The sequence below is a fragment of the Marmota flaviventris genome, chromosome 1 (assembly GCF_047511675.1).
Source record: "Marmota flaviventris isolate mMarFla1 chromosome 1, mMarFla1.hap1, whole genome shotgun sequence".
Classification (NCBI taxonomy): domain Eukaryota; kingdom Metazoa; phylum Chordata; class Mammalia; order Rodentia; family Sciuridae; genus Marmota; species Marmota flaviventris.
The window spans coordinates 169,820,020-169,842,208 of record NC_092498.1 but is presented as its reverse complement, the minus strand read 5'-3'; the positions used below and the strand labels follow the sequence as shown (position 1 = coordinate 169,842,208).

At 34.7% G+C, this 22,189-nt stretch overlaps 1 protein-coding gene across 26 annotated transcripts in view; it reads right to left on the bottom strand.

Moving 5' to 3' along the window:
- Nucleotides 1–1,613: 1,613 nt before the first annotated feature.
- Nucleotides 1,614–22,189, bottom strand: part of Slmap (sarcolemma associated protein) — a 158,253-nt gene continuing 137,677 nt past the window's right edge. For 11 of the 26 annotated variants that reach the window (XM_071618915.1, XM_071618952.1, XM_071618965.1 and 8 more), the window contains 7 exons: nucleotides 21,560–21,682; nucleotides 19,652–19,726; nucleotides 17,037–17,357; nucleotides 16,326–16,443; nucleotides 11,787–11,958; nucleotides 6,928–7,062; nucleotides 1,614–3,507 (listed from right to left, as the gene is read on the bottom strand). In XM_071618915.1, coding sequence (XP_071475016.1) covers nucleotides 3,415–3,507; nucleotides 6,928–7,062; nucleotides 11,787–11,958; nucleotides 16,326–16,443; nucleotides 17,037–17,357; nucleotides 19,652–19,726; nucleotides 21,560–21,682 — 1,037 coding nt within the window. In that variant the 3' untranslated portion in view covers nucleotides 1,614–3,414. Of the gene's footprint in view, nucleotides 3,508–4,887; nucleotides 4,978–6,927; nucleotides 7,063–11,786; nucleotides 11,959–16,325; nucleotides 16,444–17,036; nucleotides 17,358–19,651; nucleotides 19,727–21,559; nucleotides 21,683–22,189 lie in introns of all 26 variants that reach the window. The other 15 variants (XM_071618934.1, XM_071618939.1, XM_071618962.1 and 12 more) reach the window with 3 other exon arrangements.

Here is a 22,189-nt window from a genome sequence, read left to right as displayed (position 1 = left end):
TATTCTACATCGATAATGTTTATTTTACTTAAATGTTTATTTTACTTTTCTCTTTGGTAGCAGATTCCCATCCTTTTGATAGTAGATATATACTCAATGGAAGAAACCAAAAGTTACTGGGGTTTAAGTCTAGTGATTAAAATGAGAGATCAAACTATGCATCATTATTTTTTATCTGAAAGCCTCTGACTATACAGCAATGTGACTCAAAATGTCTGAATAATATTATAGTAGGATATCCAAACTGTAATGGACGATTGGTTCATTACCAAACTAAGTATATTATTTCCCAAAGAGACAACAATGAAGGGGAAGAACTAAGTCAGGTGATAATGCCTTCTTGCGATTTACAATGTTACAATCACATATCACTCACATGCATAAAAATTCTGAATAGATGAGTCAATCAATTCATTTAAAATAGATGTACTGATTAACCTAAAACTTTAATATTTGTAATAATTTTTCAGTATCATGTTCTCATAAACACTTATTTATCACTTGAATGGTACTTCATATACATTATCTTTTTAATTTTCACACCACCACCACAAATATAAGTATTATTCTCCCCATTTTATAGATCAGGAAATGGAGACTCAGAGGAGATAAGTGATTTGCCCAAGGTAACAAAGCCAATAAAAGGCAGAGTCAAGATGTCAATATAGATCTGTTTAGCTTTATTTATATATTTATTATTATTATACTGGGGATTGAACTCAGGGGCACTTGACCACTGAGCCATATTCCCAGCCCTATTTTGTATTTTATTTAGAGACAGAGTCTTACTGAGTTGCTTAGCGCCTCACTGTTGTTGAGGCTGGCTTTGAATTCAAGATTCTCCTGTCTCAGCCTCCTGAGCTGCTTGGATGACAGGTGTGCGCCATGGTGCCTGGCTCTGTTTAGCTTTAAACACCATGCCCTTTTCATTTTCTGACCCTCGTATACCACCTTTGAATAATTCTTAACTGTATCATTATAGAGTGGTGGTTTGATTCTTAACTGCTATGCTTAAAATTTCTTTTTTTTAATAAAAAACATTTATTTTTTAATTGTAGCTGGACACAATACCTCTATTTCACTTATTTATTTTTATGTGGTGCTGAGGATAGAACCCAGGGTCTCACACGTAAGAGGTGAGCGCTCTACCGCTGAGCCACAATCTCAGCCCTTAAAATTTCTTAATGACTATCACTATGGGGGAATAATCCTATTCTTTATTTAACCCAGAAGAAGACTGAACAAAACTGAAGGTATTGCTTATGAATAGGCTCATTTATATTCTTGAGGAAAAAAACTGGAAGTAACTACAAAAACCCATTTATTCAATTTGAATAAAGTAAATATTGAGACTAGAACTTATTATAGTCAATGAGACTTGTCTGGCAAGTGAGTCACATTTTAACAATAACCGTACTAAAAGTGAAAAATATTAAAACAGTAAGTTAAATAAAAGGCTAATAAAAATTGGAGGAAACAGCTCTGTGTTCTTTTAAACCCCGTATAACACCAAAGGTATGTTTGCCTAAAGAGTCATTTCAAGCAAAGATTATTAACAACTGAATAGTAGAATCAGCACTAAAAATTTCAATGATGTCCAACTCAAACATGCATAGGGAGAGTAAAGTTATTTTATTAAATCATGCACATCACGTGTGTTAGTGCAAATAGTTTAATCTGTACTCCAGAAATTCTATTGTACTTTATATCTTTACAAAATAGATTTCAAACAATTATTTACTTTAAAAAATGTAATTCTGAAGTTAAGCATTTCAGAACAATATTTGCAATAACCTATATACAAGAGGTACTGGGTACCACTGGCATATTAGCATTCTGTGGTGGAGTGGCTTCCTGCAACAGAAAATGATGAAAATGAACTATATGACAGTATTTTCTATAAGTCGTTTGTGACTAATTCCTCCATAAATCTAGTGATCCTCCCAACAGCAACCCCAAATAGCTTAAAATATAACCTTTAAGTATAAACAATAACTGCCAAACATCACAAGGCAAATTATATCCTAAACTCCTATTTCAATATTTGGCTAGACCTGTGAATTCCCACAGAACCTTCAAGCCAATTCACTGATATTCCCTCCCAGTCTTTACTGACTGAAAATTTTAACTATGTGATACTTTAGGATATTCTATGACCTAAATAAACTTTATTGACATAACTATGGTGCTGCACAAAACCATAGCTAAAATTTGACTTATGTGTTTTAAATTTATAACATCAAGCAGTGTTTAGGTGCTTCACTGTGCATGGAACACTATCAATCTTGGGAATAGTGCTTCTAATTAACAGAAAGTTCCAATTAATAACAATAAAAAGAAAATAACCACTTGCATACCCAACCAAGAAACCTGTTGTTAAGTTACAGCTCACCTTGAACATGAATTAGCTCTGAAACATCATAACCAAATTAAGTCAATAAAAGCTTATCTAAAGAGATATAATTCTTTCTTCAATGAAACATGCTTGGAGGAACAGATGATAGAAAAAAAAATCATGCTTCCTAAAATGTTGTATATGAGAAAGTAACTTGGCTTGTAAAGAAAATATCTCTTTAAATACATGAGGTTTAATAAAATTACATTCCAATTGACTCAACAGTTTGGTTGACTGCACTGAAATTGTGTAATTACTATGTTTTGCTCCCAGAAATACTTCAGGTTGCTCAAGAAAATACACACTCTCATGGAAAGCTTTTCAAAGTTGATGTCCTCCACATCTTCAAGTCACATTAAGGCAGAACAAGCGTGCACATACTCCCCAAATGATCACTAAAACGGAATATTTTCCAAATGTTTTTTTTCCCTTAAAAACAAAACAAAACAAAACAAAACAAAAAACTCACACAAAGAGTTGTCTCTAAGTCTTGTTCCCAATAGCTCAGTGGTTTTATAACAAGTAAAAATGGCGTAAATATGTAAAAAATATATATATATGTGCATATATTTCAAACTGATAGGCACTGAGCACACAGGGCCTCTCTTCCCATGTATGTATAGGTTGTTTGGTTTGGGTAGTTATCGAATCAGAAAAATGAATTATCTGGCCATCAGAATTCAGAGTAAAATACCCACAAATTTAATGGTATAAATAATTTGGTGTACCAAGAAGCCTACATTAGGCCACCATAATATTCAGAATCTCAACATACTTTTTAAAAATTACATGAAAAATTGCAAGCAAATTATTGCTTACAGTAGAATAAACTCACAATTTTATATTCTCTCTATAGACAGATACATTTTATATAATTTAAAGCAATGACCCTACAGTTGTATTCTTGCACTTCTGCTGTTTTAAGAGGTAAAAAAGAAGAAAATGGTTCTGTTTGTCCCCAGCATGAGTGTGATGCCAGCTTCTAGAGGGAGGACGGTGTACGGACTCAAGAAACGCTCTCATGGAGAAGCTCTGGCCAGACCTGGCACATACAGCACGATGGCTGTCACCGCAACCAGGGCAGCCAACATGGGCATCCAGGGCCAGGGTTTCTGTGTGGAAAGAAACCAAGAGTCAATATCACATTCTCCCCTCTCTTTTCATTCCTATTAACCCCTTGGTTCCACAGAGTCCTGAATACTTAACAGAATACTGGAAAAATTTTATCTTTGCATTTTAAGAATAAAGTATAAAAAGAAAGGAAAAGAAAAAAAGGAGAGAAGGAGTGCAAGTATAAGGAGAGCTATATAATAGCAGGGTCATTATTTGGAGGCCTAATACTTCCAAGAAAAGTCCTGGGCAGTTCTCAACTTTGTTATAGTTGACATATAGTAGTGACTTCTAAAAATCCTTTGGGGTTGGCCTGCTTTATTTACTCTGGTACCCACAGATTCCAATATAACTGATGTACATATAACCGATGCCTATAGTATGTTTCTTCCTAAAATATTTATTCTTTTATGAAAACAAGGCTCAGCTGTTAGGATAGTTATACAGTGCCTGGTGACTTAGGTGATAGAAAAAAATGGTCTAGGCTTTGATCCTCTAACTTAAAACCAACGAAGACAAAATCACATAGGTTCAAGATGGGGAAGTGCCATTATGGACACTGCCTATCTGATACTTCTGATAAAGACCTTGTCCAATGTAATAAAGTCATTAAAGTCATGTGATCCATGTCATATGTTCTACTAATATGCATGCCAGTTAGAGGCAAGTATGAATGGGCTATTTCCTGTTAACTTTCAGAAGGCTTTATAATGAAACTTGCTTTGATTGGTACCTTTATTGTTCCAAGAGTCTTGTTGAAGAAGTTGGTTTTCAAAGAAATATTCTGATTTGCAGATCAGGACTCAGAAAAAAATATGGGATAGGGCTCAGATCCCTACAGGTAAATTGTATTTGGATTTGAGATTGTGAGCCAATAGTTCATTATGCCAATTTCATTCTCTTTCATCTTCATAGCTAAAGTGCAAACAGGCAAAGGGTTGAAACAGAGAAACGCTATGCTATGAAAGGTAAAGGAGAAAGAAGAAGGGGGAGGAAAGCTGGCTGAAGACTTCAAAGATGCAAACTCTTCATTTCTCATTCAAATCTGATTAAACACATAATTGGGAAGGGGTACTAATGTAGAAATTCACTGTTTACTCCAGTTTGCTAAAGATAAAGACTTAGTTAAAGGAAGCATATTAACAACTGGTTAGGTTGGAATTAACTCATGGTTAGCATTACTACAAAGGAAACAAGACAAAATGTTATGTGATTAGTTGATTGTTCATTCATTGGTATGACACAAATACATGGCATACTAAATGAAGGGTTTGCTTCAGGTAACAAGATATCAGTGTGGTTTTGCCATGCACTATATTACAAATATGGCACAAATAGGTGACGGGGACAAACAGACAAGGACTCAACAGTATTGCTTGTACCTTTCTCTACCACAATGGACCGAAACACCAAAACAGGAAAGCCAGGAATAGGCCGATGAATACGGCTGGGACGGGTTGTAATATGGAAGGCTAAAGAAGGGAAGGGATATTAAAATCATTTTATGCTATGAAAAAAATCAGATAAGATGATTTAGACCCCAGGAGGGTGGGAGGAAGGAAAGGAAGACTGAGGTAATAGAAATAAACCACTCAGGTTTTGCACTGATTCAAACATTTTAAAGACATCTAACACAATCCAGAATGATGGACTGTGGTGTGTATGTTGGCAAACTACCACTTTAAAAAGAACATCTGGAGACAACGATCATTGTGGGTGTCCCTAACACTCAAATGAAACCTAGCACATTAACAAGTCAGAGCACTGACAACACTTCACCAAATGATGCTCTGTTTGACAGTATATTAATTTTGTTCTGTATCTGAAACCCATTACTCGATAATGCACTCCTTTTGCAAAAGTTAATGTTTATTTTATCCCTCTATCAAAGACCTTTTGCTTTTTTCCCAACCCTAACTTTAGTTAATGAGCTAATACTACTTTCAAGCTTAAAAATAAATGCCCTGTGATCATGTGTACTTCTTGAATCAGGCAAAAGATGTGTCACAATGTATGAGAAAACACTTGGCATATAACAGAAAGGCAATTGAGTCTCAGGGTTTTCAGTAGGTTTTCATACTAGAATATAATTGAATTTTTAAATGTAAAGAGATTACTTAGAACCATAAATTCAGTATGACAAAAAAGGGAAATTCACCTCCAAGGTGGATTTTTTTTTTTTAACAACATAAATAGTAACAACATGGTTACTTTTGAAAAGATTCTAAATATATAGGGAGGTCCATTCTGATTACGTTAGATGTCTTCATAGGTTAATTTAGCAGGAAATGGACTAAAATTTCATCATCAGAGGGATATGAATATTAAAAAAGAGTAGTAATTAAATCATTATGATCTGATTTTAGAATAATTCTATAATCTACATTTGAAAAAACAAATGCAATCCATTTTTGCTAGAAGAAAGCCTTCACATCCAATTTATCAATTTCTAAAAGGCTTCTATCAAAGCAACCATCTTTTACTGTTTAAATCTAACATATGCTTAAGCAAAGGACAGCTGGACACAACTCATGAGCATTCTGTGTACAACTGTGTAACTGGATGGCCATGCAACATCACTCTTGTACTTGTGCTGTAAGTTAAGCAAAGTGCCTTCCTCCATGGAAGCATGTGGCTCATGTCCACTACAGTGTCCAAGCCATGACAGAGTTTGAAATAAGTCAGAGCACAACCAACCACACTGAACATCCATCAATTAGGGCCCACAAAGGCAATGATCACCAAAACGTACAACATGACATTTATTTAGTATAACATCTTTATAAAGACCTTTCTAGGAAATAAAAAACAAATATTGTCAAACTCAATTCATATCAAAACATTCTCCCACCTCTGCCTGTCTGCTTCTCTCTCTCTCTCTCTCAGCCCTACAGAATTTCACTGAATATTTCCTAATACTTACAGAATGCCAAAGAGACACTGAGCTTTTAAGGAATGTGCCTTAGTGAGACCATTATTAGTATAAAATGAAAACCATCTCAAATCTCCCCTTTTTAATACAATCAAATGCTAAGGATCAATATGTAGTACTTTTTCTTAAATGGGTCCCTGATATGGTACAGTGCTTCATCCCAGCAAGAAATAAATATGAACCAGATGATAGAACTTCAGTCTCATCTGAGAAAAGTTGAAAGTTCTTAGGTAAATTGTTTTATTGCAAACAAGGTTCTTCCTCCAGGCAGTCTTCAAGCTCTTATAGGGCATAAGTGAAAAGGGATAAATTCTTACTAAAAAATCCAACAGCACAATGATTCATCATAGAATGTCATAATGAAGAGCATATTTCATCTATACCCAAGGCCAATTAGTTTCTCAAATCAGCAATAAAGTCCTATGAATATCAATTTCAAGTCTCTCACTTTCCTCTCAATTAAAGCTAAGCCAAGTTAGCAAAGACTTACATTATTTCCTTTCTCTCGGAGCAGCTTCAGGTTGTCTTTACATTGTTTGAGCTCATCTGTGATTGATTGTTTTTCCTGCTCAGTCATTTCAAACTTCAACTTCAGTTCTGAGAGTACAGTCTGTGTCTTTTCATACTAAAGGCAAAGAAAAAAGAGTGTGCAGACTTGACTTAAAATGGGTATGAAGTAATGGTTCTAGTCAGGCTTATATACCAGATCCCATTTAGTCACCTTCAACACCAAAGTCAAGCCTTTTTGTTTTAAGGAGGATGAAAATCATTTGCACTCATAGTAAGAAGTCCTTAACGTTGACTTGATTCTATGTAAGAATTTTCTGGCCTCTAGAGTTTAAAAAAAAAAAAAAGTGAACAGAAGACATTATTTTGTCATCTGTTTCTAATACAAAAGGTCACTTTTTCCACCAAGTGAGTTATGGGAGAAAAGGGAAATTTCAAACTGAGCAAAAGAAAAGCAGGTGAAAAAAAATATTCATTGCCTAGTTAAATGGCAATGTTAGGAAATCTGAGTTTATATTCTGGTAAGTAAGCAATGTCAGCCAAGCTATTTTAGTTTTGAAGTTAAAAAAAAAAAAAAACAAAAACAACCCAAAAAACTTCCAATAGATCTCCCTTTCTCCAGGTATTAAAGTGTCCTGGCTAAGTGATTTTTTTTTTTTTTTTGGCAAATGAAGCAAAGAAATGTACCTAAAGTTCCCCCCACTATGATCGGGAAATTTCTCCCCTTAAAATCTATCAACATTAATTAAAAATGATTTTAACAGGGCTGGATTGTGGCTCAGCGGTAGAGCGCTCGCCTAGCATGGTTGGGACCCAGGTTCGATTCTCAGCACCACATAAAAATAAAGGCATTGTGTTGTGTCCATCTACAAAAAAAGATATTCTCTCTCTTCTCTCTCTCTCTCTTAAAAAAATGATTTTAACAACTTTGTTTCTAATAGAAATTTTTCTATAGAGAAAATGCCACTTTCTAGTTTGAACATGGTTCAAACGTTTATAATATAAACTTATATCCATATAAAATATGTAATACATAGCTATATATGACTGACTTTCAGATAAACTATCCCTAGAAAACAGGTGAGACCAATGTAATATAGTGTTGTTTGCCCCTACTTTAAATATCCCTAGAAAGCTGGTCTTCTAAACTGTTTCCACTTCTAGATATTGCATCTTACATACAAACTGGGCTCCCAAAGAGAAGACTGTTCTGTTGGGCATGCCTTTGTCTCTGTATCCACTGCCCCCTTTGCCATCTCCGAATGTTTCAGAAGGAAGACAGAAAGACAAGGACTACAAAATAAATACACAATGGGTATAGATTGTCAGAAAGGTTCCTCTTCCTGAAATATGGCTATGAGGCTGAAGGGTTTCTAGTTCCTCTCTACCTATGTCCTAAAATTCCTCAACAAAGGACACCTTTAGAATGGTGCTTCTGAAAAATTCAAATACCTCAGAGTGACTAGAACTCATCATTGTGTTCAATAAGGATAAAAATGTGTAATTAATAGAGATGGGAGGGAACAAGAGTCAGGGTCAACATGGACATTCCCAGAAAGGTGTAAGAAAGACATGAAAGAAATTCCCTTTGGGCTGGGGTTGTGGCTCAATGATAGAGTACTTGTCTAGCATGTGTGAGGCACTGGGTTTGATCCTCAGCACCATATACAAAATAAATAAAATAAAGGTATTGTGGGCTGAGATTGTAGCTCAGTGGTGGAGTGCTTGCCTTGCATGTGTGGGACACTGAGTTAGATTCTCAGCATCACATAAAAATAAATAAAGAGGGCTGGGGGTGTGGCTCAGTGGTAGAGTGCTTGCCTCACACGTGTGAGGCCCTGGGTTCGATCCACAGCACCACATAAAAATAAATAAATAAAAATAAAGATATTGTGTCCATCTACAACTAAAAAAAGAAAAAAAATTAAAAAAATAAATAAAGATATTGTGTCCATCTTCAACTAAAATATTCATATATAAAGAAATTCCCTTTTACTTTACAATGTTCCCAGAATAAGCCTGAATAGTATGCCAGAGAATGAACTCAGGAGTAAAATTCACAGGCTTTATGACAGTTTTTCTTTCCAGTTGATGTGAAGGTCTGTGGACTTCTTCCTGAAAGCAGAAAGGTTACAGGCAGGCTGCCAAGGCAAAGTCAGCGAACCTAGACCAGTTTCTGTACCTCAGAACGTAATCAATTTTCAATGATCCATGAACTGGTTCTTAACAGTGACTAATAAAGTATAAGTAAAAATGCTTTCTTGAATAAAATTTTCCCTTACTTTCCCTTTCCACCATTCTTGCATCCAGACTGCCCTTTACACCAAAGGATTTAATCATTTCTCTATTCCAGGAGTTATGAAGCAGAACCACAGGAAGGCAGCTCAGAAAGATCTTCCTGCTCACCTCTAGCAGGGGAGTGGGTGGGGAGGACTGGCTTAAACAGCAGGATGGTGAAGCCAAACTCTCTCTCTTTTTTTCTGTAAACAGTGCTGGGATTAAACTCAGGGCCTCACACATGTCAGGCACATGCTATACCACTGAGCCACATCCCAGCCCTGACAAACTCAAGAATCTTTGAAGAGTAGACACGTGCTCAATGTTTTAGGAACTCTTAAATTACAGATGTTCCTATTAAATTAAAATATACAGATGCTTTCTAAAATCAAATATAGAGGTGATAGATCATTATTTTCTCTGAATACTGAAATTTAAAATTGATTTTTTTCTATTTTCTTATAAGATATTCATTCATATGACAACTGCCATATATAAAAATTTAATTAATGGAACACAGCACCTTCTGCAGCAGTGGTTTCACACCTTGCTTGGATATCACTTTTTGCTCCATCTTGTTCTTAAACTTTTTTTGGGGGGGTGGTGATAGTGGGACTGAACCCAGAGGTGCACTTTCATTGAGCTATTTCCCCTTATTTTGAGATAAAGTCTCAAAAAGTTGTACGGGCTGGCCTCAAACTTTGGATCCTCCTGCCTCAGTCTCCCAAGCTGCTGGGATTACAGATGTGTATCATTGTGCCCAGTTTTGCTTTCTAACTTTGAGGTGAGAAATGAGCTCAGTCTTGATTAAGAGGGACATATTACATATTACACCAATACCTTTGGTTCTTCTTCATAAAAATAATCATATCTGGGCTTTGCTTAACTTGTAATAGTTTGGCCTGTTACAGTAAAGATACATAATCATGATACTATGCATATTAATATTAAGTATGATTTTGAGAGAAAGGAGAATAAAGGGAAAATGTTGAAAGGGAACAGATGTATATTAATAAAAGGTAATTAATTTGCAGTGGATTACACAGAGATAGAACCTCAGAAAAGAACATTTAGTTACAGACTAGTATCTAATACATTGAAATCAGGACAAACAGAAGGAGCAATTTCACAAGTACAAAGAATATGATGGCTACACATCATTTCACAATGGAAAACAGTGAACAAGAAAATAGGAAACATATTGACAAGCTCAGACATATTTTTAAATGTGCTGCATTTAATGCAATCCAGACTACCAACAGTTTAGACACTGTGACAACATGCCACTGCCATTTGTGGAAACAATTAAAGCATTTTGCACTGATTGCTCAGTGACCCAAAACAGGCGAACAAATAATGCGACAAAATGGTTAAATGCATCCATAGTAACACACAATAGAACCACCTTCCAACCACAGCATTCTTCCCAGATTTTCAAAGAATTATGGCATATGGACTGGAAGGACACAAAGTGCTTACAGTATTAAATACTAGGATATTTACTTTGGCACAAAATTTGTGTTCCAAACAAAAATTATAATTCTCCTAAAACACATATCCTTAGCAAGGTAAAGACAGACACATTACAAAATCAATATGCCTACATGAAAATAAATAAAATTACACTTTTTTTCTTATGAACAAACACAAAAACAGAAGAACAGTAACCATTTCAAAATTCAGGATACTACAAGGAAAGCAAAGCACAAAGAAAAACTGCATTGATTAAACAGATCTTCAAAAAACAATTTTGGGAAAATTCATTATTAAAGACAAAAAGTTGTCTTCAACTTTTTTCTTATTTATAAAGCATCTTTCCTTTAAGTGAGTCTATAGCTGGGGTGGTCCCCGGATGAGCAGATAAGTTTTATCAGCCTTTTCTATTCCCTGGGTTGGCCAGAGACAATGCAGAGAGTGATCTGAGACCAGCAGGATTGATCACAGGTCTTACTGCCCCTTTGTCAACTTAAAGGAAAGGTACCTGTGTTGCTCAGGAAGAAGCTGGGTAGGATCTCTGTTCCAAAGATACTCCTCAGCTTTTTTAACATGATTTTTTAAAAAAAGTCACCCAAATCAAGGTTTTAAGCAAATGCCTTGAAAATTGAGTGTGCATATTTGTGCAGAAGGGGAAAGGAGAAAGTAAAAAGTTAGAAAGTGTGTTTGGCAGGCTGGGTATGAGGTAAATTATAAGTAATTTTTTTTAGGCTAGTTTCACTCAGACATAACCCCAGCATTATATAGTATGGCCCCAGCTTGCTTTCCAAAAGAATTCTAAGTTAAATATGATAATCTCTTTGCAAGATAAACAATGGATCAACTGGTAAAGAAAAAATCAAACTGTACTTTTATATATTTGTAATTTTGAGACCAAGCCCTACTAATATATTCTCTATACACGGACCATGCTATACAGGTAGAAATCATCAAGCAGGGATGCTTCAAGTGTCAACTTTGTGACAAGTAATGGACTTCCATTGCCCTTTAATTCTAACTAGCATGGATATCTGATTTGCTTTTGGCTTTAAGTCCAACCATAATTGGGCTCATAATGTCTTTTCGCTTTACCTCTTTCTGTACATCCTTTGCTTGGTTTTCAGCCTTACTGAGAAGAGTTTTTAAATCAGCTGAATCCCGAAGATGCTGCTCTTTCAAGGATCCCACTTGGTTCTCAAGTTCTTTCCTAGTCATCTGAAGGATGCTGAGATCACTGGTAAGCTCTAAACTCTGCTTCTGAGAACTGCAACATAAATATCAACAGTTACTCACAGGTAGAAACTGGACACAGCAAGAAGTCCAAGTTCTTAAATATTTCACTAGGTGAGACAGGATTTCAGAGGAGGAAGGAAGTTTAAAAAACAGAATGAGACTTTTTCAATAAATCAAAAGCATTAAAACACTCTGAAAGCTAAAATCAAATAATATATAAAGGTTGAAATTTTAAAAATAGAAGCCAGGAGTGGTGGTGCGTGCCTATAATCCTAGTGATTTTGGAGGCTGCAGCAGGAGGAGCTCAAGTCTAAGGCCAGCCCCAGCAAGTTAGTGAGTCCTTTTTTCTTTTTTAAAATTTTTTTAAATTTTGGTACTAGGAATTGAACTAAGAGGTGCTTTATCACTGAGCCACATCCTTTACATCCCTAGTCCTTTGTATTTTAAGGCAGGGTCTTACTATTTGCTTAAGGCCTTGCTAAATTGCTGAGGCTGGCCTTGAACTTGTGATTCTCCTGCCTCAGATCCCTGAGCTACAGTGAGTACCTTTCTTAAAATAAAAAATGAAAGGACTGGGGATGTACCTCAGTGGTAGCCTGTGGGTTCAATCCCTAGCACTGCAAAATAAATAAACAAACAAACAAACAGATAAATAAATAAATAAAACAGGAGGTTATTATATATTTTGCTTTATAAAATTATATTAATTATATCATTAAAAGATTGAAGTAGGTTTTCCCTAGAAAAAGAATATATACATTTCAACTACTTTCTTGTATGTTTAAGTACCTGGCAAATATTATGGGTGGAAGGAACTTAAAAGCTTGGTGTTACTATCAACTTATAAAGATAAACCTGCTCAAATGAGAAGCAACATCAAACTGGGAGAAATGCATGGGGTAAAGAACTATGAAGCTGTATCTAGATCCTGACTCTGTTACTATTTAACGGTGGGATGTTGAGCAAGTCAATTAATGGGTAAATTTTATTCTTTGTTTATTTATTTATTTGCAGTGTTGGTGATCAAATCCAGTGAGACAAGTGCTCTACCACTGGGCCACATCCCCAGCAATACATTTTATTCTTTCTTTTTTAAAAATATTTTTTAGTTGTTGATGTATCTTTATTTATTTATTTATATGTGATGCTGAGAATCGAATCCAGTGCCTCAAACATGCTAGGCAAGTGCTCTGCCACTCAGCCACAACCCCAGCCCCACATTTTATTCTTTCAACAAACATTTCTTGTGCTTAGACCTGTGCCAGGTACTATGTTATACAGATACAAATAACAAAAGGGAAGTGTCAATGTCTTTCAATTTCAAACAAGAGGGCTGAACTCAATAATTTCTGAAGTTTAAATTATATAAATACTTTACAATTTGGTATAAAAATATTATTTACACATGAGGAAAATAGCTTGATATGCGTAAATAAAAATTCCTTGTTCAAGCCGGGCCTGGTGGCGCATACCCATTATCCCAGAGATTGAGGTAGGAGGATCACAATTCAAGGCCAGCCTGGGCAATTTTACTGAGATCCTATTTCAAAATTAAAAATAAGAGATGCACATCAGTGGTACAGTGGTTTCTAGCATGTCTGAGGCCCTGGGTTAAATCTCTAGTACTGCAAACAAACAAACAACAAAAAGGTAAGGTTTTTAAGGTGACAGTGTATGGTCTTTCAGAATGGATCATAAGAATCAGAATCAGATTTAATATTGTAACTGAGATATGATACAGTATAAATTCTATCCTGACTATATCAGATTATATGACAGATTCTTAGGGGTGATTCTGATGATGTCAGGGTAATACAGCTAGGAACTCAATGGCATATAAGACCTTGTAGTAGCTCCTTTTCCTAGGATTCAGAAAAATAGATCACTGGTCATCTGAATAAACTTGCATAGAGTATATAAGATAGATTAATTCTGTTTCTTAAAATTTCTGATGTAGTTCTCTAAATTTATTTGGTAAGCCTCCCCAGAATTTAAGTAGTATTTAGAAGGTAGCCTTCTTTTATGGGATTTTTTTTTTTTTTTTTTGAGCGAGGACGTAACTGGGGATTGAACCCATGGTTACTTTACCACTGAGATACACCCCCAGTTCTTTTTACTTTTTATTTTGAGAGAGGGTCTTGCTAGGTTGCTGAGGCTGGCCTCGAACCTCTTGCCTCAGCCTCCCAAACTGCTGGGATTACAGGCATGTATCACCATGCCTGACTGCTCCTTTTTTTGAGCTGGGCTTCACTATGTTCCCCACAGTTTCAAACGTCTAGACTCAAGCAATCCTCTACCTCAGCCTCCTGAGTAGCTGGGACTACAGATATGTCATGATGCTTGATTGGAGCCTAGTATTTTTAGGCCATATAATCACAAAGAGTCTGCAGACTTGTTTTTCAACACTTTCTTTAAAATATCAATATTTCTAAAACAAGAATAATTAAAATAATCAACACTAATAATTGAACACTGTTATTTCTTGCTTGCTAGAATATCAACCTAACTGGATTTACCAAGTTCCTACTGTTTTCTAAACATGAAGAACTTTGATATCTGTGCATCATTTTACACACATTTTATACCAAATAATTTGTCCAAATGTGTTCTCTTACACACACACACACATATAAATATTTGTGTTTTTGGCCTTTATTATGTCTTATTCATATATATGTATATATTAATATAAATATAAATATTTGTGTTTTTGGCCTTTATTATGTCTTATTCATATATATGTATATATGAATAAATATATATTTAATATGTAAATATTATATATAATATTCAAAATAATATATTTTATACACACAACTGTGTGTGTATAAAATAACTTTTTTTTTTTTTGGTAGCAGGGATTGAACTCAGGGGCACTTGACCACTGAGCTATATCCCCAGCCCTATTTTGAGTTTTATTTAGAAACAGGGTCTCACTGAGTTGCTTAGCACCTTGCTTTTGCTAAGATTGGCTTTGAACTTGAGATCCTCCTGCCTCAGCCTCCTGAGCCGCTGGGACTACTGTCTTGTGCTACTGCACCTGGCTATGTCCTATTCATATTTTTGAAGAGCTTTTATGAACTTTTACATGTTATAAACAAACATCTGTTTTATTCTTTATTATTAATTATCTTCCCATATTCAAAAAGTAACACAAAAAGTATATGAAAAGATTAAGGAAAAGTTATAACACTAGAAGAGAAAATAAAAGTGCTTTATAGATACTTATATTGCAAATTCATGGCATTGTAAGGAGGAACTGCAGAGAAGAAATCAGTACCTCTTGTACCTTCAGTTAGTTAGTTCTTATTTATTTATTTACTTTGTCACTGGGTTACATCCCCAGTCCTTTTTATCTTATTTTTTTAAAAATTTTGAGACGGGGTCTTACTATTTTGTTGAGGCTGGCCTTGAACTTGTGATTCTCTTACCTCTGCCTCCCAAATTGCTGGGATTACAAATGTGTGCTGCTGAGTCCAGCAATTCTTAATGTTTTAAATGTATAATCAACATTACAATTGTTTTTATAAACAGGAAAAAAAAACCATTATTTTCTGATACAGCTAGTACTGTCATTATTTTCCTCTAAGGTTTGTTTTTTATTTTTGCTAAACTTAATGCTCTCTAGGAATGAAAACACAAAAGTTAATAAGAGAGTGATTTCCATTTTTGCGTGGTGGAGGAGGGAGCTGAAATTAATTAAGAGTGACTTCAAAAAGAAATATGTTAATTTTCATAATTCTGAATTAGAACACAAACATTGATTTAAAAATTAACATTAATTAATATGGACCACATTTTACAGAAACCAATTTTGCATTTTATTTAAATATGGCAAATGTTGGTGGTAAAATAGGACTCCACTTAATTTGTTGGTGTAAAGCCGTTGCATTTATCAGTTTGCTTGTAAGGTACTGGATACTTGAAAGATTTAGTTGATTATAGGTCAAGTTCAATGACTAATTATAGACCTTTGTTGTTTGTTTGTTTTTTGGCGAGGAGAGGACATTTAATGAATCTGTATTCCATGACTACACCAAAAGGAAAGTATATGTAGAATGATGGTGGTGGAAGAAAAATATGAAGAGGTATTTATTTATTGGCATGGTTACCCAGCTAAAACCCAAACAGAGTTTGGCTGAACATTTTGCTCCCAAAAGGTATTTAAGTATCAAAATTATATTTAATTTAGATAAAAATTTAAGACAAATTTTTTTTAAAAATATTTTTTAGTTGTAGATGTACACAATATCTTTATTTTATTTACTTATTTATTTTTATGTGGTGCTGAGGATTAAACCCAAGGCCTCACACGTGTGAGGCAAGTGCTCTGCCACTGAGCTACAACCCCAACCCTTAAGACAAATATTTTTAAGTTAAAATAGAGTTTTTGCATACTTGTGCAATTCTTTTTCTTGCCGCTGCAGTTCTGATGACAGCAAAACATTTTCCTTTTTTAGAGAATGGCACTCGGTTTCCAATACATTCCATTCCTTTCTCAACTTCTCTAGTTCACCTAAAATAGTCCCAAAACATATTATTAATACAGAAACATAACTTCTATTATTATTCAAAGGATAAAAGGAAATATTTTAGAGAACATACTCCCCGTCCCCCAACTAAAGCATGTACAGTTTTACATGGCTTTAAAAAAATCTTTTTTTTTAAGATGTTGATGGACCTTTATTTTATTCATTTATTTATATGTGGTGCTAAGAATCAAACCCAGTGCGCCTCACACATGCCAGGCAAGCGCTATCACCAAGCCACAACCCCAGCCCTACACAGCTATTTTTTTGATTCTTGTTACTTTGCATTTATACCTCAAGGAAGTTCCATCATCTTGAACTCGAGTAGTATTTTTTTTCTACTTCACTTTTGTAAAGACAATTTTTAATACTATATAATTTTTAAATGTATAGTACAGAATTGTAAAAATTGCAATTTATTGTATAACTTGTAGAATAAGATTATATTTATAACCCCATTATACTGCTTCATATAATTGATTGCTGTCAAAGAGAAAAACATGCTTGGTTATTCTGTTTAAGTTATAATGTTATCTTTGTCAGGAGTTAAGAGCTTTATGTAAATAAAATATTTACTCACTTTGCAATCTTGTTGCTTCCACTCTCTGCTGGTCTTCGCACTGTTGACATCGAAGCTGAAAACTGTTCTGCAGACTTGTGATTTCTTTCTCATACTCAGATGCGGCTTTCCTCCACCGCTCAAGCTCAGCTCGCACCTTCTTAAGCTCATCTTGTAAAGAAATAATGTCAGTGTCCCGCTCAGAAGCAGCCTTTGCAGCTGCTTGATGAAGCAGCAAAATTTCATCTCGGGCACTAAGCAATTCATCTCTAGTGCTTGTGATTTCACCATCTTTCTCTTCCCGGAGATTCTCAATATCAATGTGTAACCTCTGCAGCTGGCCTACAAAAGTATATTTATCTATTATTTTATTAGTCCACAGAAAATGATTTTATTAAGAATATCTTATTAAGAATAAAATAACCCAATAAAGGATTATTGCTACTGCACAGCCTACCTGTCAGAGCTGTTGCTGTTGAGTAAATTATATAAACAATCCACATTTGATGCAGAAAATGCCAAAATACAAGAGTGTGTGTGGGGGGATGATCTTTATTTCCCCCACACAGAGAAAATTAATTCTCACATTTTTGGTATTTTCCAGCTTATTCTTACATCTTTATATGCAATACAAAAACATTAAGGAGGGGTCATAATATATATAACACTAAATATATATTATGTTTTATATCCTCCAGCTGATGAAAATCTTTCAACAAAAATAGTTACTCTGTTATTTATTTAACTAATCCTTCATTTTAGGCTTTCAATTTTTAATCATTACATACAATCCTGCTCATAATGCAATCCTGATAATGTTCTTAGCATGAATCATGGAGGTGGAATTGCTTGGTCAAATGGTAAGCTTTAAACATTTGATGTTAAGAAGATTCATTTTTCTGTTCAAATGTCCCTTAAATTAAAATTTTCCTTAAATTAAAAATTCCTTAAAGAGGTCTTCTTTGATGACTTATCTAAAAATTAGCTATACTTCATTCTGTAGTCCTTTACTCTGCTTTATTTTCTTTCAAAGCTCTTATAGGATAACACATTACATATTTTTTGTTTACTGTTTATCTTTTGTACTAGAAGATACAAAAGATAATGTGTACAAGGGCCTTTGTTTTGCTCACTGCTCTATCCCAAATATCTGGCAGTGCGAACAATAAAAAACTATTGGTTGAATTAATGAACTTACAGAATTAATGAATTTTATCTCTAACTGAAGAGGTGTGTTTCTAAAAGATCAGATCTTGTGCCCTGATGACCCAGCCTGGAAACAATCTGTATAAAGTCATACTTGGCTTAGAACCAGCATACTAGTCTTGGTTACTATAACAACAGGAAATTATGAATACAAAAAGTTCCAAAGGATAATAAAATAATTTAAGAGGACTTAGGGCTTGGGGAGAGGGAGGTTGCAACATAAACACTAATGATGACAATAGACCTTTTAAGTTTGTAGGAAAGATTGAAGTAACAGGTTCAAAATCTTAAAAGGTACAATGGCAATAGATAAGTCTTGCTGATAAATTTTCAAAATATACAAGCTGGCACTAGAGGGCAGTCAATGATGCCTAGGCAATATAGCTTTAAGATAAATGCAGCACTGTCATGGAACTTTTATTGAAAATTGTTCATACACGCTATCTGATGGAAATATAGATGTAAATCAATTTATATGAGCTAAAGGATAAATGGCATTAAACTACAGTAAGAATTTAAAGAGTTTTCAATTTTAAAACATATATACAACCTACCCTAGAAATTCTAATTTGACCATAATAAAATTCAAAAATTTAAATAACTCAAATGTCCCACTTCAAAAATAACAGGACTCAAAAAACTAGTTTTTCTATGGAGTATTTTTGGGTAAATATCAAATGGCTCACATAATGGTTCCCCATCTCTTCTGAAGTTTTATTCCTTGTCTATTTAATTTCTTCTCACTTTACCTCTTCAGCTAAAGTTTTAAAATAATACTGGTTCCTTCTTTGATAATGAAGGCAGATTAATTTTGCTTTAGGAATTTTACACTGACACATGAAAGGAAGATTTCTCCTGGGTTATCTCAGGATTATAGCTTTATAAGACCAGGGATTTCAGCTTGAAATAGACATTTGGCAGGCAGGGGTCATCCTGGTGATTTCTTTAATGACCCTGCGATAACCCAGAGAGACAGCAAAATGGTATGTGTGAAGAGCAGCCATTACCAACAAAGGCAGTACAGAAACCATTGTTCTATTCCATGTTGTAATATAGGTGTGTTTTGAGCATTATTAGATAAAATGACACCAGCAATATAAAAGTGCAGAGGCACAAGTGTAGCTCAGACAGATTTCCTGTCCAAAGCTTTCTCCTTAGTAACTCATGGCATAAACCAGAAATTGTCAGTCTTACCCAATCCAAATCTTCACCCCTGCTCTTTCCACTCCAGGTGTCTAATAATGGATTACTGGAGAATCTTCCCTTATATCTTCTTTAAGGAAAAAAGCTCCAAGAGCCAAGTTCTGTCAGGTTCTAAAGAAGAACCAAAGCCATAACAAATGGGGACCCTCTGTACTTTTATTTTCTATTCCTTTTGAATACTAAAAACAAACAATAACAACCTCAAATAGCCTTGGGATGCTCCATACCTTGAAGAACTTGTATTTGTTTAGCAGATTCCTCAACTTGATTTCTATAGGCTTTTCTTTCTTCTTCCAAAAGAGCTAAAAGTAAAAACACAGTATATCTAATTTCATGAATTAAAGTATTCAGAATTGAGCAGCTGAAAATGCCTAAGAAACTCTCCTAAAGCTTACTGAAACAAACAACAGTATTAATACTTAAGCCATAAGTATTATCAGTATTAGTAGTTAGACAGTTCAAAGATTCCAGGAACACAAAACAGTAGTAAATAATAAAGCTATTCAAATGAGTTTTGTTTTTTTTTGGGGGGGGGTTGTTTTTGGTGGTAGGTATCAAACCCAGGGACACTGCCACTGAGCTACATCCCCTGTCCTTTTTATTATTTTTTAAATTTTGAGATAGGGTCTTACTAAATTGCAGTGGCTGACCTTGAACTCACAATCCTCCTGCCTCCTCATCCTGGGTCAGTGGGATTATAGGTATGGAGTAGTACAGTTTCTAGACATCCTACTACTAAGATAGTATCTGGTATTTTTTTTAATATTTATTTTCTAGTTATAGGTGGGCACAATATCTTTATTTTATTATTTTTTAAAATTTTTATATGGTGCTGAAGATCAAACCCAGTGCCTCACGCATGCTAGGTGAGCACTCTACCACTGAGCCCCAGCCCCAGCCCAGTATCTGGTATTCTTCATAAGAAGCATTCTTCATAACTGTTAATCATCCATTTTTAGCTTATATTTAAAAAATATATTTTATATATATATTTTAAATATATATATATTTTTAAAAATAGTCTTAAAATCCTCATGTTTACTGCCAAGCACATAGTAAGCACCGAACTAAACTGTTGCTTACAGATAAATATAGTTTCATTGTAATTAAATATATTAGCCTGGACAGGCATGGTAGTACATGCATATGATCCCAATGATTTGGGAAGATGAGACAGGAGGATCCCAAGTTCAACACCAGCCTCAGCAACTTAGTGAGACACTGTCTCAAAAGATTAAAAAGGGCTGGGGATGTAGCTCAGTGATAAGAGTCCCTCTGGGTTTAATCCTCAGTACCCCCTGCTCTCCCGCTCATATTCTCTCTCTCTCTCACACACACACACACAGCCTGGATATTCAAAAAGTTTCAAGTTAAAGGAACACTGCCAATTCTTTTGTTTTTCTTTTCTTTTTGTTTGATAGTTTTGAGGATCAAACCCAGGGCCACAAACATGCCATGCAAGTACTCTTCCATTGAGCTAGGTCACTATCTTTAAGATACCAATTTCTTTATGAAGCAGGGAATAATAATAAGAAGTTTCCAGTTTCTTCTTGGGATGTTAATTTTCTTCCTGATCAGGAAGACCATCTTAGAAAACATGAGAACTCCATAGGTCATTCACTTTCTCATTTTAAGATGCTCCATGATATTAATTAACTACAAAAAAGGTAATTACTGTGAATAAGTACAAGCTCTGGGGAAACAGCAGAGACTCTACTGGTTGGTGACACTGATAAGTAAGTTACTAGGAAAGAAAGTGGCCTGGATGTTAGATGATTCTATGCCATAATCTTACTTGGTTCCTCTTATTTACTGAAGAATATACCAAAACATCAGAGGGAACATAAATTTCCCTTGTCTTTGTACTGAGTATCTAAAGTTACATGTAACTAAAACTTAGAAATTTATTTTATGTTTTCTCCTTTTGTTGCATAGGTTGAGCATCCCTCATCTGAAAATCTGAAATCTAAAATGCCCTGAAATCCAAAACTAGTGGTTAAGATCACATACATATATGATAAAATTGTGGACCTGGAACAAGGACCCACACTTCTGGACTCCAAGATTGGGGCCACCTAGCCATATTGAGCTGCCTCTTCACATCCCCTGACAAACCAAAGTAATCTTGATCTCACCTTGAAGTTCAAAGCATTTTTGTTTACTTGCTCTAGCTAGCTCCTGGGCTTCAATCAATTCCTTGCGAAGATGCTGAATTTCTTGTTTTGCCTCAATTTCTGACTGCGCACCCTGCAAGTCATCTGACAGAAACATGTTTAATTTAAAAGCAAGACTTAGTATCACAACAATCTCTACAATCAAAGACTGGCAATCTTTTTTCATATTTAGACATGCATAGTTAAATAACAGCACAACTGAGTTAAATAAAACTTAGAAGCAAATTATAGTAAGTATAAAAAAATTATAGTAAGTATTTTAGTCATTTTACCCTGGAGAAAGAATACAAATACAGTTATATAAACAAACAAAATGATTATGCACATATATATTAGTAATTCATGGTAATGGAATTAAAAATACATATATTAATATATATTAAGTGATATATTTCACTCATGTACTGCTGATACAAGACTGGAATTCCATAAAATAGGCATAATGCCATTCACTGATTTTAAAACTTATGATAAGTCAGAAAAATTTCATTTGGACCTTAACTGGAAATAGAAATACAAAATAAACTTTTCTTCAAGAAGAAAAAAAGAAACATAGAAACAGAAAGAAAAAGAAGGAAGGAAGAAAGGAGG